At 37.3% G+C, this 21565-nt stretch overlaps 1 protein-coding gene across 1 annotated transcript; it reads left to right on the top strand.

The window, feature by feature from the left end:
• Positions 1–344: 344 nt before the first annotated feature.
• OSBPL6 (oxysterol binding protein-like 6) lies at positions 345–11369 on the top strand (the record flags this gene model as incomplete). Its single annotated transcript, XM_010135098.1, has 11 exons — positions 345–482; positions 1797–1884; positions 2080–2333; positions 4514–4651; positions 4990–5053; positions 5649–5727; positions 6966–7110; positions 8224–8368; positions 9381–9507; positions 10062–10184; positions 11055–11369. Coding segments are annotated over 11 exons (1410 nt in total), but the record flags the coding sequence as incomplete, so codon positions are not given.
• Positions 11370–21565: the final 10196 nt, after the last annotated feature.

The raw sequence follows: 21565 nt of genomic DNA, 5'->3' as shown, positions 1-21565 counted from the left end.
TTTATCTGAATTTCATGGTTGAACTTATCTGACACAATCCAGCTACTGGCCACAAAATAAATCCTCTGGATACAGAACTAGATCTGTGATTATTCGTGCTGCTAAAATTTAGCACTTGATGCTGAGCAGGCCTCAAATGAAGACCTGTATCTCCCTGCTCAGAATGCACTTTTGTAGTTGTCAAAGTTGCGTCCATTAGGTACACACAAAGCCATGCTAAAATCCTGCATTTTCTATCTCTGCTGCTATTTGGCATAGAAAAATTATTCAGGTGATTCACCCCTCCTTGGATATTTCTTTTGTATTAGAAATAATACTTTTATTTTTCTGTGCTTCATTTACAGACAGGTGAACAAATTCATGTCAGTTTGCCACTGTCTCAGCAAGTTTCTAATGAGAGCAGGCTCTCTATGTCTGAATCCGTTTCAGAGTTCTTTGATGCACAGGAAGTGCTTCTATCTGCCAGCTCGTCAGAAAATGAGGTAGGCTGTAACAGCGTGGAGCAGCTTTGTTATTGGACAGGTTTAGGTATTGCTACCGCTAGAAAATGATTTTTATTTCTTTTTTTATGATGCTGCTTAGAATAAAAAGGTATCAGAATGTGTAACGTGTAGATAATGAACCTGAGATCCCTTGTGAAGGGGTGCAGAAATTCCCTGAAGTATAAAACTAGGTTGAAAGTTGTTTATATCAGTAGCTTGTGTTCAGTACATGTTCTTGCTAGACTACGTCAGTTTCAGATGGCGATGACACAGACAAGAGACTATGCGGTCAGCTAATTTAGATTTTAAAATCTTCGTAAAAAAAAATAAGGCTTCTAGTACATGTATAAGTTGTTCTCTGTAATCAGAGAAGTAGACAAAAGCCTGAAAAGTTGGCTTGCTCAAGCTTAAAGTTGAAGCAGTGAGATACAGTTCAGGCTTGTGAATCATGTTGCTCTCCGCAGCTTTCCTGTGCTATATTGAACAAATTCAATTTTAAAAGCTTAGTGATTTTTAAAAACACCTTGTTTTATAAAGCCACCTTAGGGATGTGGTCTACCACAACTCTTCTATAAGAGGAAATAAGAGCTTGCCTCCACATTTTCCCTTTGACAAGGGTTGGTCCTGTGCCACAAGTTGGCACAATCATGGCTAGAGGTGTTCATCTAAAGGGTGGAATGGTTCTCTATCTTATTGCTTCTGGCAGGTGTATCTCAGCAGACTGGATTGTCTATATCAGCGTGGAAAACTGGTGTGTCTGTATGGTATAAACAAAAGGGAAATGTTACAAAATACTCCGTCATCAGTAAATACTGTAAAATATTTTTGAAAGTAATATTTCTTGAAAAAAAGGTTTAAAATTATTCTTAAAAGTAGCCTTAGCACTGATGTAGTTCTTGCTTTGCAAAATGCAGTCAATGTTTATATAATTTCTTGCTGAAACACAAGCTGTGTTTTATTATTTCTTTATAAAGAGCGCAAATCTGACTCTTTCTTCTCACCTCTCATGCCCAGCCTGTAAGTTGTATATTTTTTGTTTTTCTCTGATCTCATTTGAAGTCACCCTTTTGCAAATTTAATGTCTGTATTTGGTTTCATAATAAGGAATTCAGAAACGTAAGGAGAGCATAGCATTTGTTTTGACGCTTAGAGTGCATTGGCAGTATGGACTGATTGAAAGATCAGTTGATTTAGTTAAAAGCTCTAACTGGATAGAGATGATTTCTTTGAACATTTGTGTTTCAGTTAATTATTTTTGTCTAATTTGTCAGTGTATTTTATATGTATTTGACTTAATTGATATTTATATTTTAGGCTTCTGATGATGAATCTTATATCAGTGATGTGAGTGATAATATATCTGAAGACAACACCAGTGTTGCAGACAACATTTCTCGGCAAAGTATGTTTTAAGCTTTGGGAAATTGTGTTGGTTGTGTTCATGTACCAGATTTACTGTGTGACTCTGTACAAGTCCACATCAGCTGAAATCAGTGAAGTTGGGCTTGCTTGTTCTGGTAGTGGTTTGGTTCACTGGATAAGGCTATCATTCTAAATCTGGTGCTTTCTTATGATAATAGTTTTTTTCCTTTTCCAGTTCTTAATGGTGAGCTAACAGGAGGAGCATTCAGGAATGGACGGAGAACGTGTCTCCCAGCTCCCAGCCCTGACACCAGTAACATCAATCTGTGGAACATTTTGAGAAACAACATTGGCAAAGATCTTTCCAAAGTATCTATGCCCGTTGAGCTAAATGAACCTCTGAATACCTTGCAACATCTTTGTGAAGAGCTGGAGTACAGTGAACTCTTGGACAAGGCTGCTGAAACAGATGATCCTTATGAACGCATGGTAATTAATTTAGTGTAGCACTTCTTGTGTCTGTATTAAAAAGGGAGCTGTGGAAGGGAAGTCTGTGCAGAGTCCTCTTGCTTCTCCTGTTCACAGACAGCAGTCCTCCCTGCTGAGTCAGACAAGTGCTGTGAACGGTTACAGCTGGTAGGTTTGATCTGAAGGCTGAGGGACTTGATTTCAAACCAAGAACTGCAGTTGTAGCTCATTGATGCAAATACGGATCTCGCTTTATAGGACTGTATATGTAGACATTGGCAGTTTCTAACACTGCAACTCCCTTTCCTGACGTTCAGTGATGAACTCCAGCAGTCTCCAAGAGCTAATCAAGTCCATGGCTGGCTTATGATTAATGTGGGTGTCCATAAGGTGTTATCCTAGGAAGTTTCTACTAGAGAAGTTCCAAAACACCAAAACAAAGTCTGCCTGGACAGACTGAGTTGAGCTCCTCTGTTTCTCTTGGTTTTTAACTGACAGTCAACGGCCTGTGTTCAGCTCTTGGGGTGTTTTGATCTATCATGTCTCCTTTTCTTCAGAAGAAACAAGGAAAAGTTGCTAGGGAAAAATTGGCAGTGTAGTTGCTAAGCATATCTCCTGTTCCCTGGTATGGATAACTGGGAGAAGAGAGGTTGCCTGTGGCTGTCATATAGCCACGCGCTCAGATTCATGAATTGCCATGTTCATGTGGCCTGCAGAACAGTGAGGGGTCCTAAACGCTGGTGTTTTTTTCCTTGCTGCTGAAGAAGTCGGAGTTGTCTTATGATAGGGTGTTGAATAATTTATCACCACATGCTGTTTTCCTGCAAGACTCCTTATGTCTCTTGTAAAAGAGAGAACCTCTAAGGACTGGGTGGGTTTGTACTGAGTAAAGCAGGATGTTTACCACCTTCTTTGTTGAAAAGCTTGGAAGGTGAGTACTGAACGTGTCAGGAGAGTTCAGTAAGGAAAAGCCTTGGAAATGTGGATTCAGTCCCTTTCTCTGTTACAGATACCTAGTGGTGAGCATACGCCAAACTTCGAACAAGCACCTTAAAATTGCAGATAGCACACCAAAGCTGGGGCGCGTAAGACGACTTGGTAGAAGTGCTAAACGCCCCAAAAGCATCAGTGGTGGCAGTGCTGTAAATATGTTACTTGCTGCTTCACTGTTATTTGAAAAGTCAGGATTTTTCTATCCTAAATAAGCATCCAAAAGTAGTGGAAGCTGTTTTCTTCTCATTGCACTATACATCAGAAAGGTAGCAAACACCCTCATTTTTCTGTAGACTCTTCTAGTTACATTAATGAAAAAGATTTTGGAAGAACGAAGGTGTTTACTGTTGAAGAAAAGCGCATGAAAAGAGCGTTAATTTTGTTGATGCTGCATTTATGAATCATATGAAATGAATAGAGGATGGAGCACCCATTACACAGTGGGAAGGAAACAAAGCATGTAAAATCTCACGAATGTTACGTCCTTGCTAGCAGGAGCAGAGGGGGACCTGGTTAAGCTTCACCCCACTGTTAGCGTATTGTCCATAGCTGAGTGATTTTTATCCCCATATTGCTTTTCTGAAGTTTTGTTTGGGCTTCTGAGTGCCTGCTGTGATAAGGGGAGCTGTAATCTAAATTACCGTGGCATGTCACATAGTTTATTACTCCTGGCAAGGCCTGATTAGAGATTACTAAATTTTGTTTGTACATGTAGACAAGGGGGCTGATAAGTCCACACATGCGTGGAAGATCCTGCGATAACTCTGTGATAATTAAGGACATCCTAAATTAAAGCTATTTATGTTTGGCACTAAATAAAATAATTTCCATTGGAAAATGGTGTGTGATCTTGCCATTAGAAGTTATCTTATAAGATGTATTCACAGGGAACATAGACTAGAGCTGAGTATGTGTTTTAGATCATTAGTGATAAGCCTGGTAAACAGTAGAAAAACAGTATCTTATGCAGATTGTTATTTTAGGGGACTATTGAAAGAGACTGACTCAGGCCACGAAGCAAAACAAATTATATAATCAACAAAAGAAATACAGTTTATACTGGTTCTGGCTGGGATGTATGGCTTCACAGGCATCCTTTATTAATCCAGATTTTACTCTGAGTGGAGTGAGTGGCGTGATACTGTGTAGCGATGGCATATACACAACAGTTTCTGCTCTTGGTTATGTTCTTGTCTGTATTTTCACAGGTTCTCATAGCTGCTTTTGCAGCATCAGGCTATGCCTCTACATACTTCAGAGCGGGAAGCAAGCCATTTAACCCAGTACTTGGTGAAACTTATGAATGTATTAGAGAAGACAAAGGATTTAGATTTTTCTCAGAGCAGGTAAAGCTTGGTTCTAGATAAGACAGTCCTGTTTTGATTTAGTTTTTCGTTTCTTGTTTTATTGCTTAATCTTGTTTTTTCTCTCTGGTTAGAATGCTTTGCTTTCTTAGTAGTAAAGTAAGTTTATTAGTATGAGTGAACTTTGTTAAATGCTAGAAGGTATATTTTTATAGTAATCACAAAGAAGTGTTCTAAGTACAATCAAGTTGCATCTGTTTTCATAGCAACATATGCTAATAAATAGTGTGGACTATTTAGTATTTTCATATTGCAGTAATAATTGTATCGTCTTAGAAGTGAAAATTAATTGGTTTTAACTCAGCCAAACTGTTTTTCAGGTTAGCCACCATCCTCCCATTTCGGCCTGTCACTGTGAATCGAAGAACTTTGTGTTTTGGCAAGGTATATTTTTCTAATTCAAAAGCATAAACTCCTTTTTTTATTACCAAGTAAGAACTTCATCCGTGCAAACTGAGCTTTGCATTTGGAACTTAATCAAAATTTTTATGCTTATTATTTTTTGTTGTAACATATTGCAAACTGATGCTCTGAATTATTTAACTCCAAATTCTCAAGAGTGAGAAGATGTGTTACAACTTCTCTTGCAGTCTGTTTACACTTTTCTGTGTAAAAGCTTTTTACCAAGAAATTTTTTTTTTTTCAAAGACAAGCAGTTCTTTACGCAGTTGAACAAGCGGTTCTGTCTTTCCCGTATCTACTGGCATATGTATTTAATTTGTATTGAATGATTTAATGAGATCTGACAATAAAATAGCACAAGCATGACTCCTAGAAGAAAACAAAACTTAACTTTAGTTTTTCTGACCTAATGTCATTTTCTAGTACTTTTTTTTTTCTTTCGTATTTTCATGGCAACCTCATGCTATTCTGTTTTAAACTGGACAGTCTAGCATAGATCTTTTCATGGGCCACACAGATCACTGCAAGGGGAAGACTGATCTTTTCAGTTTTTCAAATCTTTCACTATTTTATTCAGATATCAGGTGGAAAAACAAGTTCTGGGGGAAATCAATGGAAATTCTGCCCGTTGGAACCTTGAATGTGACTCTTCCAAAGTAAGCTACTGTTCTATTTCCTTTTGTTTTCAGTCTGTGCTGCCTTGTGAATGGATTGGGGGAAGTGTATGCCGACATCATATAAATCGTACTGGTGAGAGTTAATGCCCAGCTCAAATCTGTCCTTAGTGTACAGGTCGGGATACTGAAGCATTTCTGAGCCTGAAGACCTGTTTGAGTTTTTGGAGAAAAAATTTGCAAACTCCCTAGAAAGCTATATACAGAGGGAGCAGAAATGTTTTAGGAGAGAGAACCCAAGTTTTACATGTACAATAGTGATCAACTATTGTTGTTCAGAACAAGGCTGCAATAAGGACTGTCAGCAGCTAGCACTGTCCTTACTAAAGCTCTCAACACTGCTTAGCGTCCCCTCAATCACTAGTAACAATGTAAGGTTATTTTTCAAAATGTGGATAAGCCAAAAGTTGTTCTTCAGATGTTGACAGAATAGAGAGGAGAAGTTTCACCGCAGGTAAGACTTAGTTGCAAATTGTAAATCCTGAGAATATGCAAGGGAAGGGTACTTTAGATGTGTCTGATGGTTTTGCAGTAGTATTCGTGCTGCTACACATTGCAGCCAGCCTTTTCTTCTGCCTCGGACAGTATGTTCTCACTCCACTGCTTTATCCGTTTCGTGAAATTAAAGTAAATGCAGTCAGGAGCATCTTTGTCTTCTGTCTTCATGCTTGCCCTCTGGCTCTGAAGGAGAATGTGCTCTGCACAATATAATTCCCTCATTTTATTCCTTTATTTGACAATATGGATTCTCTGACTATGAGTATTTGTTATGGAGGGAAAGGGATGATGTGCCGGTGAGGTTCTGCTTCCTACTTCCTTTCTATTATCTCCTTTCCATATTTATTTTGTTCTCTGTGTGATTTAATTATATCATCTGCTTATAGCCTCAGTTCAGCCTTATGTTGATCTGTCTGCCCTAAAGGAGTTGTGACCAAAGCACTTAATGCTCTGAGGACAGTGAATATGCCATGCAGGGCTTCAGTCTTGATTTATGGCTCATACCAACATTCCCCAGTTCTCTGCATCTGAGCTTATGTGAGGTCCTCTATGGAGGATTAATAATGTACCCAGAACCAGTGCTGTATTAAAGTAAACTACTGTTTCAAAAGTCTTGGGGGAATATGGTCTTGTATTTATGACGATGCATCAATGTTTTACTTTTTTGTCCATAATGATCATGATTAATGTATGTCGCCAACTACTTGTTAATCTGTTTTTAGGTATGGAGACTACTATGTCTGGAACAAAGTCACTACTTGCATACATAATATCCTTAGTGGAAGGAGGTGGATAGAACACTATGGAGAGATAACTATCAGAAACACAAAAAGCAGTGTTTGTATTTGTAAACTCACATTTGTGAAGGTAACATGCTTATTCTAATACATACTACGTATTCAAAAAACTGCACAGTTTAAGCATACATCAAGCTGTTTCTTTAGTATCCCTGAAATCCACATTCCACATTTTGTCTTACCAACATTTGTAAATAAGTAAATTGTCAAATGAGAGTGCTATGTCAATTAGTATGACTGTTCCATTGTACTTTTGATATCGGTCTGTTGCGTTGCTGTATAGCGGTGGGTTATACTGTGGTGGATTTTAGGCTAAAAGTGTAATGTCCATTTTTTTTTTTATTACCACAATGAAAAGACAAAGTCACTGTAGACTTCTGTACCGTTTTACTTCTGCCTTTACTAGAATTTGGCAGTCAGTATTTTATCTCTTTACATTCACTAACACTGCTTTGGTTTGTAGTATTTTAATATCCAGGCAAGGACACGGTATAAAAACAGATCAGTTTATTGCTAGGTTAGTATCAATTATTTTCCCTTAAAAAAGTATGTTTGTCTTCATACTGCAAGGAAATACATCAATACCATTGTAGTGTTAGCAATGGTATATCACTGTAAATCTGAAACTCACATTTTGATGGATGTTCTGAGAGTGGACAACTAACTCAGAAGGTGAAAGTGTAAGAAATAAATGTGTCTAAGAAAAAGCAAAACAAAGAGAAGAAACAGAGAGCAACAAATAACAAGTAATACTGGCTGAATGTCTTCCCTGCTGCAAACAGTAGTGTGCATCACCCATCAAAGGATTCCTTTATGTGTACAGTTATATGCAGTATTTCTCCGTATAGAAAGAAGAGATTTTACAACTTTTGAAGTGTCATTTTGCTGAATTGTGTGGGATTTGAGTTAATGAACAACTATGTAGTTCCCAGCTTTGGAGATAATTTAAATACTTTTATACCAAAACCACATATCAAATTATTGAGGGTTTCTCATACACTAAATCAATTAATATTCAGATCACCTGAATTTTGAATTCTGATATTCTTTGTTGCAGGTGGGCTGTTGCAATACGAAATTTTGTCAGTCAGTGCTACATATTAAGATTCATGGATTATCAGTATTGGTACAATGGGTAATGTGAAAAACAGTGTGAACTAGTAATTCTGTGTTAAACTTGCAGGTGAACTACTGGAATTCAAATGTAAATGAGGTCCAGGGTGTTGTGATAGATCAGGAAGGGAAGGTGGTTCATCGCCTTTTCGGAAAGTGGCATGAAGGCCTTTATTGCGGGGTCGCACCTTCAGCCAAATGCATATGGAGGCCAGGTAAGAAGCTTGTAATAAGCTCTGGCAGGCACTGTGGTGTAACCCTAAACTATGTAAAGGTGTTTCAGCCGTCATTTTAAATACACAAAATACCACTGGAGAAATTAAATTTGGGGCTAGACAGATAAACAAGAATTTACGTGAGTTTATAATTATGGTAAATGGAAATGTACTTAAAGGACATAGTCTTCTACAACTCCATCTGACTCCTGATCAAATATTCTGGGGCCTTGGGTTCAACATAAGAATAAAATTAAGAAAAAAATGGAACGCGTGGGCCTGCCTGTCTTCTCACAGAGAACAGGGTAGCTTAGTTGGATTCAACAACTAGGAGGTGCCAGTTAATTGCCTTAATGTTTTATTAGCCTCAAGGATTGATATACAGAGATGGTGAGCTCCTGTGATTTCAGGAGCTGAATTCAACTTCCTTACTGCTTGCTTAGAGGCACTGAGGTTGAACTAGTCATGCTTTGTACCTCTATTATCTTTCATACATGCAGAGTGATTATACAGAAATTGTCATTATTGGCAGTATTTTGAACCCTAGTTTGCACCCTACTCTCTGCAATGTCTGCTGAGACTGACGGTAGTGCTGAAGGTGTTGGACAGTTCTGAATCAGTCTGTGAGTGAGCACTGGTTCCAAGATTAACTCTGAATATTAGTTAACGTTAGCTTTTGTTCCAACGTTAGATGAGATCACTATTTGGGGAACAGGAAACCACGTTTAACTTGAAAACCTTGAAAACAGTAATTTTTACTTAAAAAGGAAGGAAAATCGTAAAAGTTTTAAATCTATTATGTAATTATAACCTCTGCAGGATAAGCAGTTGAAGTTTATATTTAGTGAACGTTGTTCCACCTAGAGAACAGCTTTTGATGCTTTTTAATTGGATGTAAGAGTAAAATATAGTAATACTTTTCATTGCTACAATTTAATAAATAAATTAATCTCCTGTGTATTTAGAGTAATAGTTTAAAAAGCTTTTTTATTTCTCATACATATTCATACAGGCTCCATGCCAACCAATTATGAACGTTATTATGGCTTCACAAGGTTTGCTATTGAGCTCAATGAATTAGATCCTTTACTGAAAGATCTTCTTCCTTCAACAGATGCACGATTCAGGCCGGATCAAAGGCAAGAGTGCTTATTTATACACTAGAGATTTGGTGGTTTTAAGGCTGGGTTTGGCTGAGTATTTTCTTTGTCTTCACTACAGTCTGAACTAAGTTTTGAAGGGTTTTGCTAGCGGAGAAAGGTATTCAGTGTCACAATCAAATTTATGCTTTACCCAGCTGAGTGAGGGAACAGTAGAAAGCATCTTGTTGGTATAGTGGAGCTATAGTAATCTTTGGGCAGAGGTAGGATTCCTCATAACAAACTGCAATGTCATGCTCTCCTGTTATGAATGGGAGCCACATTAATTCCCACCTAATTCCCAGTTCGTAGTGCTTGAGTGTTTGTGATACACTGAATTTACTAAAGAAAATGTATGCCTTAGGCTATAGGTCAGGTACATGTAACTGGGCAGTCACGTCTCGGTTATTCTGTTTATGAGGTTATGACTAGATCTGAAAGTGGGTACCACACAGACAACAAGCTTGGCTTCTGCTTGTGATGATTTGTGCTAGAAAATGCCTTGTTCTAGACACTGTCTGATTTCTGTAGGACAATGACTATTATTCATACAGGCTTCTGGAGGAAGGAAATATAGAAGCTGCAGCATCTGAGAAGCAAAGAATAGAGGAACTCCAGAGAGGTCGGAGACGGTACATGGAAGAAAACAGCATTGAATATGTACCGAAGTTTTTTAAGTGAGTCTATTAATTTCAGTAAGTCTCGGTTTTCCATAGTGAGACTGAATGAAGTACTGCAAAAACATAGTCTGATAATTGTGAAAGCCTGCAAAATCACATTTTTGAGAAAAATAATCAAATACCTCATCTCTGCATGAAATAATTTTTACATAGTTTAGATCTTTGTAATTGAAAGATTATTTTCTCACAACAGCTATACAAGCCTGCTGCACCCCTTGTCCAATGTTTTTTGGACTTTGAAGTGGAATAGAAGTATAATATTAGTATAAGATTTAACTATGTTATGGTTTGAAGTCACTGCATAAACAAAGTAATAAATAGTGACCTGAATAACAATATCATACATATATATAAATGTGTATATATACACTTAAATTACAATTTATTATTTTTTTGAGTAGAGAGAGGCTTTTTGTTTGTTTTTGTTTTTTATTAAGCATTCTTCTAAAACAAGGGATAGTCATACAAAATAGCCTGATGCCTAGCATGGGAAATCAAAAGAGAAAAGATTGAACGTGATTGATGTAGTTTTATAGCAGAAGACGAGCAAAATACAGAGGAAACAAACAGTATAAAGGATCTGTAATGGCCAAGGAGACTTTATGTGGCTTTAAGACCTGCTCACTCAGATCGGACAACAGTGTTGCCATCTTGGCTGTTTTCTAAACTTTCCACTTTTGACGCAGCTAGATGTTGATTTTTATTTTTAAATCCCTGACTGTTCTTGTTTCCTTTGGAACTATGAAATCAGAAATAGTATTGGGTTAAATCAGAGAGGTATGGAATTTGATCTCGTATCGCGTAAGAGCGGAGATCTATGGTCAGAACATTTTTCTTCTTTCTTTTTTTTCATTTTTCTTTCTGCAGAAAAGTTATCGACGCTAATCAAAGAGAAGCCTGGGTTACCAATGACACCTACTGGGAACTGCGAAAGGATCCTGGCTTTAGTAAAGTAGAAATTCCTGTACTCTGGTAAACTGAGAATGTAGATCTAGTAAACATATCACTCTGAAGAAAAAAATAACTATGCACAATATGTTTCTTTATAGCTAAGTGTGGTTTGTGGGTCTACAGAAAAACCCATCATTCGCATTTATATTCATCTTTATAAGGGACTTTTGAAAGTGCATTAGACCAGGCCCCTGACCACTTCTGGATCTTTTTAATTTTGCAGCAGCCATTTAAAAAAAAAAAGAAAAAAAAAAGAAAGATAGAAACAGAAACCTTTTGAAGTTTCACACACTGGAAATTCAGAACAAAAGAAGCAGATGAGTTATCCAAAGTCACTCAGAAGAGGTGGTAAATGCAAAGCTGCAACCGGTGCTTTAAACAGACTTTAAGAGTAATGTAATTCAAATAGAAAAAGAAAAGAAAAGATAAAAAGGAAGAAAAAGATTTAAAAATCCATTTTATTTCAACTATTTTTGTTAAAAAGCCTTGGATCACAATAATGTCATTTCTGGCTTCAGGTTAGTCCTTTGGTGTGATGTGCGTGGACTGGCCTTTGTCAAAAAGATAGCTTTTCTGGAAGCTGTTCCCATTCACGTGTCATTGTTCATGCCTTAAATAAAATATGAAGTTGTACAGTAAGTAATTTTAAAATATGTATGCTTAGGCTTGTGTGAAAGGCAGATTTTTAAAGCACTAATCACGCTACAAATATTGGAGAACCTGCATTATTTAAAATCGTAAGACAACCGAACATCTAACTGTATTTCAGAGGACTGAGATCGCCTGTACATGCTTTAGCTTTGGGAAGCTGACTGTATAATCAGACTGAAAAGAAACTACTAAGTGGTTGAATTTGAGACAATTTTGGCAAATGTATATGAATTGCTAGTCAGAAAGTTCGTATTCTAACTGTCTGATGCTGAGATGCAATCATCACTTTTATCACTGGCTGGACATAGTTGCACAGTGAATCTCATTTCCCTGTAACTGTTTATACAATTAGAATTCCCTGAAGCTTTGCAACAGCGTTAAAAGCACATACAGATTTCACGGGAAGGTCTCTGGCTTCTCTCCAGAAGCTGGATAGTACTATAAATGCAACTGTTTTCTGCCACAGACACTGTTTACTTTACTGGCTCTGTTTTTTTCCCCCATCCACTTTGCTTATCTAAATTTGTATTTGAGAGTATGACGGAGGCTCCCATGCGTTGTAGCTAGCAACTACTACTTGTGTTGCCAAAATAGCTTTTGTGCAAAAGTATATCTTACAGTTTTTCATGAAGTGATTCTATATTTTTTGATTAAGAACCAAGTCTCCTATGTGTTGCTAAGCCTCAGTTAATATATGTGGGAGAAGGCTTGGCACTTTCTATTTGAACATCTCTGAAACATTAAGCAGTAGGAGGGCAGATTTTGATAAAAGGAAAAAAGTAATTTTACTAGGTAAAAACTTCATTTCACGTGGTATGATCTAGTCTTCCATTTATGCATGTATTATACATCCAGGTGCTGATGATAAGTTAGATTTCATGCATATACACTGTATTTATTTCTGCGTATACGCAGCGTACATAATTGAATTTTTCTATTTGATATTGATTCTGGTACTGAGAATAACAATAATAATTAGATAGGTACATGATCCTGCCAGCAGATCTGCTTGAGCAGTTCTCAGTAGATTGTCACACTTACCCAGCTCTCTGCCTGCTTCTTCCTTTTGCAGAGACAGGTCCCTACAGAACTGAGGTTACTTCGATTATTTAGTATGCATTTATTTCTTGCCCCTTGTTTGCATGGCAAAGCAAATGGCAGAGCAACTAGCTACTAATGAATTCCAACCTCCTCACACAGTTCTGTGATCAGGAAGAACTGTGAAAGCCTAAGGAAATATTAAGTAGACTTTTTAAGAATTGTGAATGGTCTTGAAATGCTTATGAATACTTGGTATAAAAAAAAAACTGTGTGCAGATTAACAGGTTTTCTTCCAGAGAAAATTTTGAATTATTCAAAGATTGGTATCTTTTTCTTCCCTAGTTGAATGCAGACTGGGGTTTTTTTGTCGGTTTTTTTTTTTTTTTAGTTCTGCAATTATTATTGTAACACAAGAAAATGTATCAAAGTTTGGCTTTTTTAATCATATTTGGTTAACTTGCTTTAATGACGTTACACTATGAATCAAATTGGCACATTGTGTGCGAAATAGCAATTAATTGTTCTGTGTCTTTCCTTGAAAACAACATTATTAAACATTTGTCCACCTTATGCTCCAGTCTTTGTGTGCAGTTTACCGTTTTATTAGAAAGCATTATGTGTGCTTGACTGCAAGGACATTTGAGGGACCAAAACTGCATGTCCTCAAATCTTTTTGAAAGTTGACTTTCAAAAAAAATACAAAAATAAGGTCTTTCACAGTGTTCTGCTGGTGTTTTGTGAATGCCACTATTTGCAATACAAACCGAAACCTGGTGAACACTAAAGATGTTACCACCAATTTAATTATTTTTTACAATTGTTTATTTGACACCCATTGAAAGAAAAAAATTAACATTTTTAGAATTAAAAAAAAATCCATGATATGCCACATCTTTCTATCGAAGGCACTTTTAAAGCCTACTGAATGTTAGTCAACTAGCAAGTAGAGGAAACACAAAATACTGTATCACAAAACATTTGCAGAAAAGTGCTAGGAGATGTGCTGTAAAGCAATTTCTTGTAGTGCAAAATTCTCTGGATTCTGTGCAAAATATTTTATTAAATTTTTCCTCTTGGATGACATAATGACGTATTTTGCTGGTTCTGAAAAGAATGGGTTAACAGGTTAGGTCTGGGGACTTCTATTCAAATGGTAATTTTTAGACAACCTGAGAACTTTCACCATGATGGAGTTGTGCTTTCCACATCCACTGCCAGCGTAACACAAAATGGGGTTTCCCATGTTCAGTGAGAACACACTGTGGGCTCCTTTCCAGCCTGGCACCCATTCTAAGAGCCTGTTGCTTTTCGGCAGGGCTGCTGCTTGGCTGCTCCTTCCCAGCACGTGGGATTTTTTTCTGCCCCAGGTGCAGACCTTTGCACTTCTGTTGAACCTCATGAAGTGTCTTCTGGCCCAAGTCCTCAAACCGAGCAATGTCCTTATTGAAGCTCTGCCTTTTGGCATGCCATCTCATTCTCCTAATTTAATGACATCTGTGAACTTGTTAGCGTGTAGTCTATGTCCTTGCCCAGGTCATTCATGAGATGTTGCTTGACATGGGCCACGAAATTGATGCCTGCAGGGCTATCCTCATTGCTGGCTGCCAGTGGGACGTAAGTCATTGATCAGTGCCCTCCAAGCCTGGGGGATTCGGGCAGTTTTCAGCCCACCTCACTCCATCCATCCAAGCACTATATCCTTTTGAAAGGCATGAAAAATACTTAGCAGCTGCTCAATAGATTTAATTGCTATAGGTTTGGTATGTGATGAAGACTAGTGCAAATCAGTTGACAGTTGAAAACCTTTAAACAATTTCAAAAGTTCTGACTTTCACTACAAAGACATGGCCTTTTCATTTTCCTGTGTTTTCGCAAAACACTCTTTTCTGTATAAAACACACAGCACTTATGCTTTCACATCAGTGAACTGTGCTTTCAATTAACATTTTAAAAGCGTACCTTAATTTGTTCTCTGTTCTGGTACTGCATATATGATAGGGTAATGATAGCTATTTCCATAAAATGTAATGTCTTATAAAGACTTAAATAGCTTAATTCTGATTTTAGATCTGTATTAACAAGATGGTAGATTTTCCGGCATATTAGAAGTTGTTATCTCACTGGGAGATACAATTTTAACATAAGTTGACTTTCAAACACTATCACTGTGATTAAAAAGTTATCCAGATACTAATTTTAGGCAGATTTAAGTTGCATGAAATAAACTTTTTTGTATTTGGCTTTAAAAGTGAACTCCCACTATAATACTTTTGAAATCTTAGGAATAATGTTACTTCCCCCTCACCCCAGATTTGAACTTCTGACTCTGAATGTGCTTGTATGGCATTTGGGGGTTTTCTTTGGATAGCACGTTAGGCGTGAGTTGAGTATTGCAGTAGATATACATGACGCAGTTTTGAAAGATACTCTCTTATTTCCCTACTGAACACTGTCAGAGCTTTATGGAAACAAATTGCACAAACCTGAAGGCACACTAGGAGCCAGCTCTGGTCCTGCCCTCATGGGTGTCTGGTGAGGAGCTTGCCCTCTGTTTCCCATGGAGGTAATGTGGGATTTTCTCACCCTCGAAACCAGGCAGAGTGGACCTCAACACAATGCAGTCTTGCTTGGAGAGTTTCTCTCAAAATTTTGCATTTTTAAAAATGTCCTGGAAGGCAGGGAATGGTCACTTGCACAATAACCAAGAGAGCTGAATATTGCAATTCTCTGTGAGTTTTGCAAAACTTGCTTTCATCCCAAAAGCCCTGTTAGTATCGGGAGGGTTTGTGTGGTTGTCTTGGTTTATAGGATTGTGGATATTGTCTGGTGCAGAGATGAGACTAGCTGTTTAACATGCCACTGGCTGCAGTCGCAGTCTGAGGAATTAACTAACTCTGTTTCAGATGTCATTACTAATACTGAAGCTGCATAATGAAAGGAAGGAAGTTTTTTTCAGATTAAATCCACCTGAAAGCAAAGGGTATTTGTATTCCTATGCTAAAATGGCAGGAGGGCTTAAGTTACAGAGTTTGGCCCAGCTAGAGAAAAAAGATTAATATTGACAGAATTGTGTAAGACACACTGGAATGGCCTCATGGGTCACCCTGTGTGTTACACACAGACCTGAGAGAAAACTAACAAAATTTGCTATGTCATAACCTTGGCATCTACTGGGCCTGAAAAATACTCTCTTGGGTTTTCTTCTTGTCTGTCAATAAGTTACAGTCATCAAAATCATGTAAAACTTGATTTTTTTCTTCAGAGCATGTAGTGATAAAAGTCAAGGTAGGCAGGGATACAGTGGCAACTAAGGATTTTGGTAACGTGCTCGAAATTGCAAAAGCACATTTAGTATAAAAAGTAGTGCAATTTTCTGCTTTACCATCCCTGGTTACTTTTATTATCACTCAGAAGTAGTTTCATGAGAAAGGTCTTTTGTGTTTGTTTTGTTTTCCTTTTGTTTTTATCAGAAGAATCTAGACTAAGCATCTTAATAAAGGTTTAGTTGTTCATGGAGAGGGTATCTCCCTGACCTCCATTTCAGCAGTGAATGGCACCCACAAGAATGCTGCAAATCTGCTTAGTAAGCTCAGAGAAACAGGTTATTTACAGCAACTTATTTTATTTTTGTATGATACATCGTAAGGAGTCTATTTACAAAAACAAATAAGTTATTTGCTCTTTATATTAGGGAATGTAAACCACCTTCATTCAGTAGCTTTGGTATAAGCTATGTCTTTCTTCCACTAAACTGAAAAGCCTCTTTATAAAAGGAGTTTTATATAATATCTTGCAGATTTAAAAAGTGGTAGCAATGTACATGTAGGTGTTTTATATACCTACCTCCAATGCTGTCAAATTTTGTGGTATTATAAATGCATCATATCTAATTTTTTTTTCCTTCCTTGTGATCTCTAACAAACTTCAGAAAAGAAAAGGGAGGGAGAGACTACAGCGGAGAACAGTGAAACTAGTCTCAGCAGCAGTGTCAGTGGTGCAGCTGTAACAAAATAGAAAATTTTCTACCTTTTATGAGCTGCTGAATCTGGTTCAGGCAGGTTATTTTTAAAACCATTTTTCTTTCCACTGATCCATGACAGCATGAAAAAGGGGAAGATTGGTGACGTTTGCTCGATTAAATCTCAAGGCAAAGGGGAGGTTTTATTCCTTTTATGAATAAAAATGACTAGCCAGAATTTGGCAGAAGGTGTATTGGTAATTTGGACAAAGAGAGTTATGTATTTTATAAATAAGGAAACCATAAATTTGGAACATGTAGTGGTGTGTAATATATTCTGTCTTGACTAAAGATTAGTTCACTGAAGTGTGGTAAAGCTACTTATTCGTACTCCTGGAGCAATGATCCAGATGTTGTCTCCTATGAAATGTAGTTCCCTATTAACTGCTGCTTTTAATCATCTGCATTAATGAAAGAGGGGTATCTTGTGCTAATGTATAATCTTGCTGGCCCGGAACATTAGGGATGCAAAAAGGGAAGAGGTGAGGAGATTCCTTCAAAAAGTCAAAAGTGGGTAACTTACCTTTTACATCCTGAGCATCAAAATGATCTAAGTGCTGTACAAAAGCAGCACACACAGTGGTAAATGTTCAGCCAGAACTGTTCTTCTCTGAGGTACTTGCTGCTTGAGGCAGCCATTGTAGCCACATGTGCAACAGCTCTTTCTGAAGCTGCTTTGCTACTTATGATTGCGCTTGTGGCCCGGGGGTGGATCTGTCAGGTCCACCAAGGACAGTAAGTGTTAGTCATGATTGAAAACTCAGATTTTTTTTTTTCTTTTTAACTAATAGTCCTGTGCTGAATGCTCTCTCTTCCTTTGTTAAATTCCTGAACGAGGCATATTACAGTAACATTAACAAAACTAATATAATTTTAATCCTCAGTGTTTTCCAGGCAAAGGAAGATTCAGGATAGCATCTTCAGCTATGTTGAGGAAATACAGATGACATCTTCAAATATTTTTGTATTTGCTTAATACTTTATAGAATATTTTGAGATTGGATCACTGATAATAATATATTAAAACTTCCTTTGTCACCTGTCTTGAAGTTGACATTGAAAACTATTGTTCCAGTTTGAGCTTAGAAATCAGATCTATTTCATTCTTGAAACAAGTGGTACTGGTATTCTTTAGAGGCAAGATATAGTATAACAAATTCAGATCACAAGAAATTTGTATAATTAACTGTTTGGCGAATTACGATTTCTCAGTATTTCAACAGCAAAGAATTCTGCATTTTCTCTCATTTTTGCACAAAGCTAACATCAACTGGGAATAATGTCATGCTTTTTTTGTGAGGTTAGATTCCATGTGCACACGTATGTGGTAAAATTTAGTATTTATACCTTGCCCAGACTCTGAGAATGCCATTATACGAGTACGGTTTAGATTAGTTGTTAATTTTACATTGCCTTACTGAGCTGCTTTGATTTTTAACAGCCTTTAATTCAGATGGGAAACAGCCCTGCACCAAGTCTTTAGCAGGCCAAAATGTTAAAAGCTAAATAGCTGAAAGAACATCTTTGCTGATTGCCCATACCCCTGTTCTCATTCTACAAAACCCTCAAATCTGTTGATTCCTTGTACACTTTTTGTGTACTGTAATTGTAAAAGAAGGTCCTTAGAGTCTTTCCACTGTGATTATGCTATTATGTCATCTAGAAAGGTGTAGCGAAACTTGCTTTGTGGTTTTTAAGATTAATTTTGAAGGCACATAGTTGCTTTCTAGAAGCTTAACATATAAAGCCTATGCTACTTTTGAGTACTGCATATACAGTGTCTGTTTCAGAGGCAAATAACAGACTGTAACTAGAAAGGGCCTGTGTTCCTAGATACACCAGACAAATTTTTTTTGGTTGTTTGAAAGCAATAGGAAACTTTTCCTTAAGGGAAAGAAAGAAAACAAGAAGCATTTTTGTACCCAGCTACCAAAATGTTGCAGGGGCATTACTTTTTGAGCACTGTAATATTAAACCTCACCTGCAGCACCCTTAATTTTATAGTCAGAAGTTCACTGTGGACTTCCATAATGAGGTGAAGAAAACAGTACTGGAAAAAAGAGTCATCACCACCAAATAACTCAACAGAAAATCAATTTGCAAAAATTGCTTTGAAAAACTGTGTAAGCTACTATGTGTAAGTATCGCAATTTTTAAAAAGGCAAGTTTAGTCCTTCACAGTACATTCAGTAATTTAACATTTAAAAAAACAATCTTGATTGATCTTGTTTGCTTTCCTGTAAATGCATTCATTTGTGTTTGACTGTTCACAAGTTTCGGGTATCTTTCAGAGTTTTTCTTCTTTACATCTTATTAATTCTTTACATCTTATTAATATTGGCTGTCATCATGCCTGTAGAAAACAATTCTACTGCATACAGTTACTAAGCATCAACATCTGAGAAATAACATAGGTAGGATATAATTTGTGTATTTCAGATCTATAGATTTCTGTTTCACATGCAAAAGTCAATCAGCAATGCACATCTCTTGGTTTTTTTGTTTCTTCTGCTTAGACTCGTATCTTGTACAGGCATTAGTATGTACGTATTACAAACATTGCAAACAGTCTCATTGAAGTGAGTTTAACAGTTGTAGATACTGAAGTTCAAGTAAAAAGGCTCAGCAGTGACTTTCCTAAGAAATTGAAACAATGTACCTGGCTGTACTAGGCTTTATAGTACTTGATCTCTAATTCTTGCATGCTTAAATGAATGAGCACCTGTGCAGGTGAGGCTGAGCTGTTCCTGGTACTCCTCTGAACTCAGTGAGCTTCCAGGTGAGTGATGATCTAGCTACCCAAACCTATTTTAGCGGTAGGCCTAACGTACAGTCAAGCCTAGGCATTCAACTCGTTACACTTACGCCTAATTCTGGACACGTGAGCTGTCTTGTGGAAGATAAATGTGTGAAATACAGCTAGTTTGACTGCTTGCAGTCAGAGCGATATATTTGACTTTCCTTTGACTCTTGCATTTTGAGACTTTATTCTGGGGCTTGTAGTATTTAAAAACAAGTTAACTTCGTGTCTCTGTAAAGCTCAATTATGACATTTGGAAGATTAAACCAATGACATTATGACATTTGGAAGATTAAACCAATGACAGTTAATCATATTATGTCTCACTCTGGCAAGCTTAATTGTAAGAATATTCGCAATTCCTATCCCTGTTTCCCTGTGCTTTCCCCAGGATGGTGCCAGCCCAGAGTGAGGGTTGCTAGAACTGTAAACCGATCAGAAAATGAGATTAATCTTTCTGATTTGTGAAGAAGAGGATGTCGAACTAGGAGCTTGCTCCTAATCTCACCCTAGAAATGCATGACTGTGAGAAAGTGCCTCCCTGCTCTCCTTCTAGGCTTTAGCACATAAATAGAATTGCTTTTTTGGTACGTCAAGTTCTCTGGCTACTTCAGAGACTGAACCTAGCCAGGAAGGAGCAGTAAAAAAAAAAAAGAAATTCTAAGTTCCCACATAATGCAGCTGCAACACTTATTCTGTGTCTTTGCACTCGTGAGTTGGTTTTGAACGTGATGTTGTAGTAATCCAGAAAGCAGACGAGGCCTCACGCTGACTACCTCTCATGCAATAAAAACCTAGCTCATACAGTAGTTAATGTTGATTACAGTTGAGCATCTTTTGACCACATGATTCAGGGAGGTGCTAGTGGGGGAGAACAGTAAAGAAAAGAAATTAATTTGAGACTTTATTCCAGTGATGTATGTCATATACACAATACCTATAGTATCAGCTCCAGCTGAGGGAGGTCCTACAGCTTCTAGTAGGAAATAAAAGTGAACTTGGCTATGCTGTAGTTTATGTTGTGCTCTAAAATGTTACAAAAGATGTCATCTGTTTCCTTCAGGCTGAGCTGGATTTACCAGGATATTGTGTCCAAATAACACACACACAATTCTAGTTTTTGAGGAAACGTGATGCTCTTTTACCTGTTGCAATGTAATTGGATAATGCATGTACAAATGACTTGTTAGCCTGCCAATGAATGTTGCTAATGCCTTACCAAAAAAAAAAAAAAAAAAAAAAAAGAAAACCGTTTTTTTTGTATTTTTTTCCTCAGAGGCAAATCCAAACAATGCTAGATTTGGGAAACTGTTTACTGAAGAGCATTTTCTAATAGATCTCTGAAGAAGTGCAATTGTTTAATTATTATTGTTCAGTGCATACAGTACATTGTCTCCATCACTCTGTACACTGCTGCTATTAGTGCTTGTTCTAATAAATCTCAATGTACACTGTTTAAACTGCTGTCATCTGTGTTCTGATTTATTAACATAAGAAACGCTTTAGAATATGGTTCTTGAATGAACTGTTTGTAACTGGTTAAGCCTATTAATTGTAAAAATCTTATATATATTGTACAGATTGATTTTGGAGAGCTGGGTGATAGTGGCAGCAATAGCACCAGAACAGCAGCTTCTCACTAGCATCATCCTGTTCCTTCCTAACCTTTTTCCGCTGCAGGATTATTTTTATAAAACTTTTCCTGTATGATTCTCTGTCCAGTTCCTTTAAATCTGGCAGGAGCTACCAACTGCAATCTCAAAGAAGATAATTTTCTTTTTGGCAGTTCCTGGTTTTACCTTCATGCTGCAGCTGGTAAGAGCCTTTTGCCTTTTTTTTTTTTTCCTTCACTTCAGCTTGGTCTTTATAGTTAAAGGGAGCTGGAAGTATGTTTCTCAAGTTTTGAGAGAGGGTGTA

The sequence above is a fragment of the Buceros rhinoceros genome, unplaced genomic scaffold, assembly GCF_000710305.1.
Source record: "Buceros rhinoceros silvestris isolate BGI_N320 unplaced genomic scaffold, ASM71030v1 scaffold18784, whole genome shotgun sequence".
In the NCBI taxonomy this organism is placed as follows: domain Eukaryota; kingdom Metazoa; phylum Chordata; class Aves; order Bucerotiformes; family Bucerotidae; genus Buceros; species Buceros rhinoceros.
The sequence above is the reverse complement of the archived record's forward strand: the minus strand, read 5'-3'. Positions and strand labels throughout refer to the sequence as shown.